General features: G+C 55.8%; 1 protein-coding gene across 1 annotated transcript in view; it reads left to right on the top strand.

The window, feature by feature from the left end:
• Positions 1-633: 633 nt before the first annotated feature.
• The window catches only part of WDR82 (WD repeat domain 82), a gene marked incomplete at its 3' end in the record, with an annotated part of 14,877 nt that continues 7,357 nt past the window's right edge, over positions 634-8,153 (top strand). The window contains 3 exon segments of the mRNA XM_040358696.1: positions 634-797; positions 4,654-4,844; positions 7,105-7,202. Of these exon segments, the coding sequence (XP_040214630.1) occupies positions 4,684-4,844; positions 7,105-7,202 (259 nt within the window).

Raw genomic sequence — 8,153 nt, 5'->3', positions numbered from 1 at the left:
CCCCCACCTGTCGCCTTGCATCGTCCTTCCGCTTTAATGTCCCCCCCAGACGAACTTCAGAAGCCCCCCCCCTTCCCCTGCATATAGAGGACAACAGAATTAAAGGATGAATAATAAATAAAAAAAATAAGTCCCCAAAAATGTAAAATACAGAAGAAAAAGACACATTGGCATCACCTAGAGGAGGAAATCCTCCCTCACAGTGACACCAGAGGCTGAAACCCCTCTCACCTTTCTGTAGATAATAGTACTTCCGGTGTAATCTGACAACCGTGCCAATCACAACATGGCCGCAGCTGCAGCTCCTTCCCCTCCGTTGTACGAGTTTCAGCCGTGCCATTCACAACATGGCGCCTCGAGTGACCAATCACGACTTGCGCCTGAAGTAACTCCTCCTCGCTCCCCTGAGTATCCGGCGCGCCGTGCCAATCAGAGCATGGCTCCGCCCCTTAGTGTGTCACTCACAGCTTGGCGCCTCCTCCACCACGGCCTTGAGTCTCCGGCGTTCCAATCAGAGCATGGCGGAAGCTGTAAGCTCCTCCCTGAGTTCCCACGTCGCGCCATTCGCAACATGGCGGTGAAGCTCCTGACGTCATGGAGGGGGGTGGTCAATAGCCGCAAAGGTCTTCCCTCCTACTGTCTGATGGCCCCTCCCCCCTCCGGCAACATGGCGGACACAATGAGAGCGCCAATACCGCGCCGAGCCTGAGCCGCCCCGACCGCAGGAGAGAGCCGACCGGGCCACCCTCCGGGATACCTACCGCACCCCCGTCCTAGTATTACCCGCCGGCCCCCAGGTAACCCCCACAGCTATAGTGATACCCCTCCCCCCCATCCCTGACAGAACAGGGCCCCCCATCCAGACCATTCAAATATAGACCCCTCCCCCAAATAATAATCACCCCCCATAACCCCTCCTCCACAAATGTCACCTGATTACCCCCACATACCCCCAGAAGACCCCCCCCCCCCCAAATAATAATCACCCCCATAACCCCTCCTCCACAAATGTCACCTGATTACCCCCTACATACCCCCCCAATATTCACCCCCCCCCCCACAAATATCACCTGACCACCCCCCTACATACCCCCAGAAGACCCCCCCCCAATATTCACCCATCCTCCACAATTGTCACCTGATTACCCCCCCCCCCCCACAAATATCACCTGACCACCCCCCTACATACCCCCAGAAGACCCCCCCCCCCGATATTCACCCCTCCTCCACAAATGTCACCTGATTACCCCCAGAAGACCCCCCCTAATATTCACCCCTAATTACTCCTCACCCCCCATAACCCCTCCTCCACAAATGTCACCTGATTACCCCCCCTCCCCAATATTCACCCCCCCCACAAATGTCACCTGACCACCCCCCTACATACACCCAGAAGACACCCCCCCCAATATTCACCCTCCCCCCATAAAATGTACCCCCTTATTACATCACCCCATATTAATTGCCCCTGACCCCCTCCCCCATAGTGATTGTTTTTTAAATACTCCCTCCCGTCAATGTACATCGTTGCCCCCCCTTATAGCCTGCCCCCCCCCCCATCATACCCCCTGGAACCCCCCCCCCCCAGAGATCCCACCTCCTAATAATCCGGTCACTGTTACCTGGCAACCACCCTGAGATCCCACCACCCTTCTCCGTCCCACCACTGACCTCCCCAACCCTTCCCCGTTCCCACCACCGACCTCCCCAACCCTTCCCCGTTCCCACCACCGACCTCCCCAACCCTTCCCCGTTCCCACCACCGACCTCCCCAACCCTTCCCCGTTCCCACCACCGACCTCCCCCCACCCTTCTCCGTCCCACCACTGACCTCCCCAACCCTTCCCCGTTCCCACCACCGACCTCCCCAACCCTTCCCCGTTCCCACCACCGACCTCCCCAACCCTTCCCCGTTCCCACCACCGACCTCCCCAACCCTTCCCCGTTCCCACCACCGACCTCCCCAACCCTTCCCCGTTCCCACCACCGGCCTCCCCAACCCTTCCCCGTTCCCACCACCGACCTCCCCAACCCTTCCCCGTTCCCACCACCGACCTCCCCAACCCTTCCCCGTTCCCACCACCGACCTCCCCAACCCTTCCCCGTTCCCACCACCGACCTCCCCAACCCTTCCCCGTTCCCACCACCGACCTCCCCAACCCTTCCCCGTTCCCACCACCGACCTCCCCAACCCTTCCCCGTTCCCACCACCGACCTCCCCCCACCCTTCCCCGTTCCCACCACCGACCTCCCCCCACCCTTCTCCGTTCCCACCACCGACCTCCCCCACCCCTCTCCGTCCCACCACCGACCTCCCCCACCCCTCTCCGTCCCACCACCGACCTCCCCCCACCCTTCTCCATCCCACCACCGACCTCCCCCACCCCTCTCCGTCCCACCACCGACCTCCCCCACCCCTCTCCGTCCCACCGCCGACCTCCCCCCACCCTTCTCCGTCCCACCGCCGACCTCCCCCCACCCTTCTCCGTCCCACCACCGACCTCCCCCCACCCTTCTCCGTCCCACCACCGACCTCCCCCCACCCTTCTCCGTCCCACCACCGACCTCCCCCCACCCTTCTCCGTCCCACCACCGACCTCCCCCACCCTTCTCCGTCCCACCACCGACCTCCCCCACCCTTCTCCGTCCCACCACCGACCTCCCCCACCCTTCTCCGTCCCACCACCGACCTCCCCCACCCTTCTCCGTCCCACCACCGACCTCCTCCACCCTTCTCCGTCCCACCACCGACCTCCCCCACCCTTCTCCGTCCCACCACCGACCTCCTCCACCCTTCTCCGTCCCACCACCGACCTCCCCCACCCTTCTCCGTCCCACCACCGACCTCCCCCACCCTTCTCCGTCCCACCACCGACCTCCCCCACCCTTCTCCGTCCCACCACCGACCTCCCCCACCCTTCTCCGTCCCACCACTGACCTCCCCCACCCTTCTCCGTCCCACCACCGACCTCCCCCACCCTTCTCCACCCTTCCCGTCCCACCACCGACCTCCCCCACCCTTCTCCACCCTTCCCGTCCCACCACCGACCTCCCCCACCCTTCTCCACCCTTCCCGTCCCACCACCGACCTCCCCCACCCTTCCCCGTCCCACCACCGGCCTGGATTCGAGTCCCGATCTCTACAACCTGGGCATCGTCCAGTCCAACTCTTCTCCACCATCAACACTCTACTCCAGTGATGGAGAACCTCGGCACCCCCAGATGTGTTGGAACTACATTTCCCATGATGCTCTGCACTCTGCAGTGTACTGCAGCATCATGGGAAATGTAGGTCCAAAATATCTGGGGTGCCAAGGTTCACCATCACTGCTCTACTCCATCGCTCTCATCACCACCCCTCCCCCCCTCTCATCCAATCCTCACCAACCCTTTTCCACCAACAACACTTGAGTCTACTCCATCACTCTCATCACCCCGCCTCTCATCCAATCCTCACCAACCCTTCTCCACCATCAACACTCTACTCCATCACCCTCATCACCCCACCTCTCATCCAATCCAACTCTTCTAAACCATCAACACTCTACTCCATCACTCTCATCATCCCGCCTCTCATCCAGTCCTCACCAACTCCTCCACCATCAACACTCTACTCCATCACCCCCCCCCTCCCTCTCTTCCAACCGTTCTCCACCATCAACACTTGAGTCTACTCCATCACTCTCATCACCCCACCTCTCATCCAATCCAACTCTTCTAAACCATCAACACTCTACTCCATCACCCCCCCCCCCCTTCCCTCTCTTCCAACCGTTCTCCACCATCAACACTCTACTCCATCGTTCCTCTCTCATCCATTCCTCACCAACCGTTCTCCACCATCAACACTCTACTCCAGGGTTTCTCAACTCCAGTCCTCGAGGCGCCCCAACAGGTCATGTTTTCAGGCTTTCCATTTTTTTGCACAGGTGATTTGATCAGTTTCACTGCCTTAGTAATTACCACAGCCAATTCATCTCAGGGAAATCCTGAAAACATGACCTGTTGGGGCGCCTCGAGGACTGGAGTTGAGAAACACTGCTCTACTCCATCACTCTCCTCTCATCCAATCCTCACCAACCCTTCTCCATCAACACTCTACTCCATCACTCTCCTTACCCCGCCTCTCATCCAATCCTCATCAACTCTTCTCCACCCATCACCCTCTCACCGTCAACACTCTACTCCATCACTCTCATCACCTTACTCCCATCCAATCCTCGCCAACTCTTCTCCACCCTCAATGCTCTACGTCAGTGGTCATCAACCCTGTCCTGCAGGTCTCTCTCTCTCTCTCTCGTCTACAACCACCTGAGCGCCTCGCTGACAACGACCTTCTCCACCCCCACACTTGGTTTGGGGACAGAGCCGATTCTCATTTCCTGTGGTGTCAACAAAACAGGAAGTGAAGGGAAAGTTCCTTAACCCATTCTAAGGCCCTCTACTACAAAACTGCCGAAAACTTTGTGTTGGTATTTCTGAATGTGAATGAGCCACGAATACGGTCTCCATTATATGAGCGCTCGCGCCCCTCACCTGTCCGGGAATCCCGCGCCATGCAGCGAGTGTAAACGGTCACCTCTGTGTTCATTTACCTGAATATCAAACCCCTCCCCCCTCAATAACCTTTTCCTTCCCTCCCCCTCTCTTCAGGCCCGCACCCCCTCTTCCACCACGGCCGCCATGAAGCTCACCGATAATGTGCTGCGCAGTTTCCGCGTGGCCAAGGTCTTCCGGGAAAATTCCGACAAGATCAACTGCTTCGACTTCAGTCCCAGTGGGGAGACGGTGATCTCCAGCAGCGACGACGACTCCATCGTACTCTACGATTGTCAGGAGGGCAAGTGAGTATCACCGGGGGGGGAGGGGGCGTTCGCAACACGCCCTGCGTGGCGTCCCATCGCTTTCAGGGGGTGTGTGTGCGCCACATTTGTTGAAGATAGTGTCCCATCATTGGTGTCAGTGGGAGGAATAGTGTCCCATCATTGGTGGCAGTGGAAGGAATAGTGTCCCATCAGTGGTGTCAGTGGGAGGAATAGCGTCCCATCATTGGTATCAGTGGAAGGAATAGTGTCCCATCATTGGTGTCAGTGGGGGGAATAGTGCCCCATCATTGGTGTCAGTGGGAGGAATAGTGCCCCATCATTGGTGTCAGTGGGAGGAATAGCGTCCCATCACTGGTGTCAGTGGGAGGAATAGTGTCCCATCAGTGGTGTCAGTGGGAGGAATAGTGTCCCATCAGTGGGATAAATAGTGCCCCATTGTTGGTGTTGGTGGGAGGAATAGTGCCCCATGGTTGGTGTCAGTGGGAGGAATAGTGTCCCGTCATTGGTGTCAGTGGGAGGAATAGTGTCCCGTCATTGGTGTCAGTGGGAGGAATAGTGTCCCATCATTGGTGTCAGTGGGAGGAATAGTGTCCCATCATTGGTGTCAGTGGGAGGAATAGTGTCCCATCATTGGTGTCAGTGGGAGGAATAGTGTCCCATCAGTGGGATGAATAGTGCCCCATTGTTGGTGTTGGTGGGAGGAATAGTGCCCCATGGTTGGTGTCAGTGGGAGGAATAGTGTCCCGTCATTGGTGTCAGTGGGAGGAATAGTGTCCCGTCATTGGTGTCAGTGGGAGGAATAGTGTCCCGTCATTGGTGTCAGTGGGAGGAATAGTGTCCCGTCATTGGTGTCAGTGGGAGGAATAGTGTCCCATCATTGGTGTCAGTGGGAGGAATAGTGCCCCATCATTGGTGTCGGTGGGAGGAATAGTGCCCCATCATTGGTGTCGGTGGGAGGAATAGTGTCCCATCATTGGTGTCAGTGGGAGGAATAGTGTCCCATCATTGGTGTCAGTGGGAGGAATAATGTCCCATCACTGGTGTCAGTGGGAGGAATAATGTCCCATCATTGGTGTCAGTGGGAGGAATAGTGCCCCATCATTGGTGTCGGTGGGAGGAATAGTGTCCCATCATTGGTGTCAGTGGGAGGAATAGTGTCCCATCATTGGTGTCAGTGGGAGGAATAGTGTCCCGTCATTGGTGTCGGTGGGAGGAATAGTGTCCCATCATTGGTGTCAGTGGGAGGAATAGTGCCCCATCATTGGTGTCAGTGGGAGGAATAGTGTCCCATCATTGGTGTCAGTGGGAGGAATAGTGTCCCATCATTGGTGTCAGTGGGAGGAATAGTGTCCCGTCATTGGTGTCAGTGGGAGGAATAGTGTCCCATCATTGGTGTCAGTGGGAGGAATAGTGTCCCATCATTGGTGTCAGTGGGAGGAATAGTGTCCCATCATTGGTGTCAGTGGGAGGAATAGTGTCCCATCATTGGTGTCGGTGGGAGGAATAGTGCCCCATCATTGGTGTCAGTGGGAGGAATAGTGTCCCATCATTGGTGTCAGTGGGAGGAATAGTGCCCCATGGTTGGTGTCGGTGGGAGGAATAGTGTCCCATCATTGGTGTCAGTGGGAGGAATAGTGTCCCATCATTGGTGTCAGTGGGAGGAATAGTGTCCCATCATTGGTGTCAGTGGGAGGAATAGTGTCCCATCATTGGTGTCAGTGGGAGGAATAGTGCCCCATGGTTGGTGTCGGTGGGAGGAATAGTGTCCCATCATTGGTGTCAGTGGGAGGAATAGTGTCCCATCATTGGTGTCAGTGGGAGGAATAGTGTCCCATCATTGGTATCAGTGGAAGAAATAGTGCCCCATCATTGGTATCAGTGGGAGGAATAGTGCCCCATCATTGGTGTCAGTGGGAGGAATAGTGTTCCGTCATTGGTGTCAGTGGGGGGGAATAGTGTTCCGTCATTGGTGTCAGTGGGGGGGAATAGTGTCCCATCATTGGTGTCAGTGGGAGGAATAGTGTCCCATCATTGGTGTCAGTGGGAGGAATAGTGCCCCATGGTTGGTGTCAGTGGGAGGAATAGTGTTCCATCATTGGTGTCAGTGGGAGGAATAGTGTTCCATCATTGGTGTCGGTGGGAGGAATAGTGTCCCATCATTGGTGTCAGTGGGAGGAATAGTGTCCCATCATTGGTGTCAGTGGGAGGAATAGTGCCCCATGGTTGGTGTCAGTGGGAGGAGTAGAATTTTCTGACTCCTCCTCTTCTCTCCCGGCAGACCGAAGCGGACGTTGTACAGTAAGAAGTACGGAGTGGACCTCATCAGATACACGCACGCGGCCAACACGGTGGTGTACAGCTCCAACAAAATAGACGGTAAGTCAGGGGGTCCGGTGCCCCCGGTGGGTCTCCCTCCGATCTTCATTCAGTGATTTTTCTCCCCCGCCGGCGATCCTCGGAGTTCCAGGAAGAACGAATCCGGAGCGGAAGGCCTGGATCTGGGCTGAGGTAGTTGTTTGTACAGTTTGAGGGTCCGTGACATCGCCCGCAGCTGGAGATAACTGTACAGATCACTGCCTTGCCTAGGACACGGCACTGACAGCGCTCGGCGACCCCCTCCCCCCACCGGGACCGGTAATGTATCCAAACATCTGTGTATTCAACTGTGTCACAAATCTCCCCTCCCCCCAGTGATCAGACTGTACATTGTATCTTTGTAGAAGGAGGAGGCGGCATTTCCTCAGTCCCCCCCCCCCCCCCCCCCCAGTGATCAGACTGTACATCCAATCCATGATAGATTGAACAGAAGCTCCGTGAGATCTTCAAAGCTTGGGAGATTTTTTTTTTAATACCCTAACCCTGCTTTATACTTCTCCACAACTTCATCCCTGACCTGTCTGTTGTGTTCCTCGGCCTTCATGATGCTGTTTGTTCACTAAGGTTCTCTAACAAACCTCCTGAGGGCTTCACAGAACAGCTGTATTTATACTGAGATTAAATGACACACAGGTGGACTCTATTTACTAATTAGGTGACTTCTGAAGGCGATTGGTTCCTCTAGATTTTAGTTATCAGAGTAAAGGGAGCTGAATACAAATACCCCCCCCCATATACTTTTCACAGATTTATTTGTATCATTTTCCTTCCACTTCACAATTATGTGACACTTTGTGTCTCTCACATAAAATCCCAATAAAAATACATTTACGTTTATGGATGTAACATGAGAACTTGTGGGGAATTTCAAGGGGTATGAATACTTTTTCCAGGCACTGTATATAGAGGGGTATGAATACTTTTTCCAGGCACTGTATATAGAGGGGTATG

The sequence above is a fragment of the Rana temporaria genome, chromosome 7 (assembly GCF_905171775.1).
Source record: "Rana temporaria chromosome 7, aRanTem1.1, whole genome shotgun sequence".
NCBI classification, from domain to species: domain Eukaryota; kingdom Metazoa; phylum Chordata; class Amphibia; order Anura; family Ranidae; genus Rana; species Rana temporaria.
Note: the sequence above shows the minus strand (reverse complement) of the source record. Positions and strands in the feature narration are given on the sequence as shown.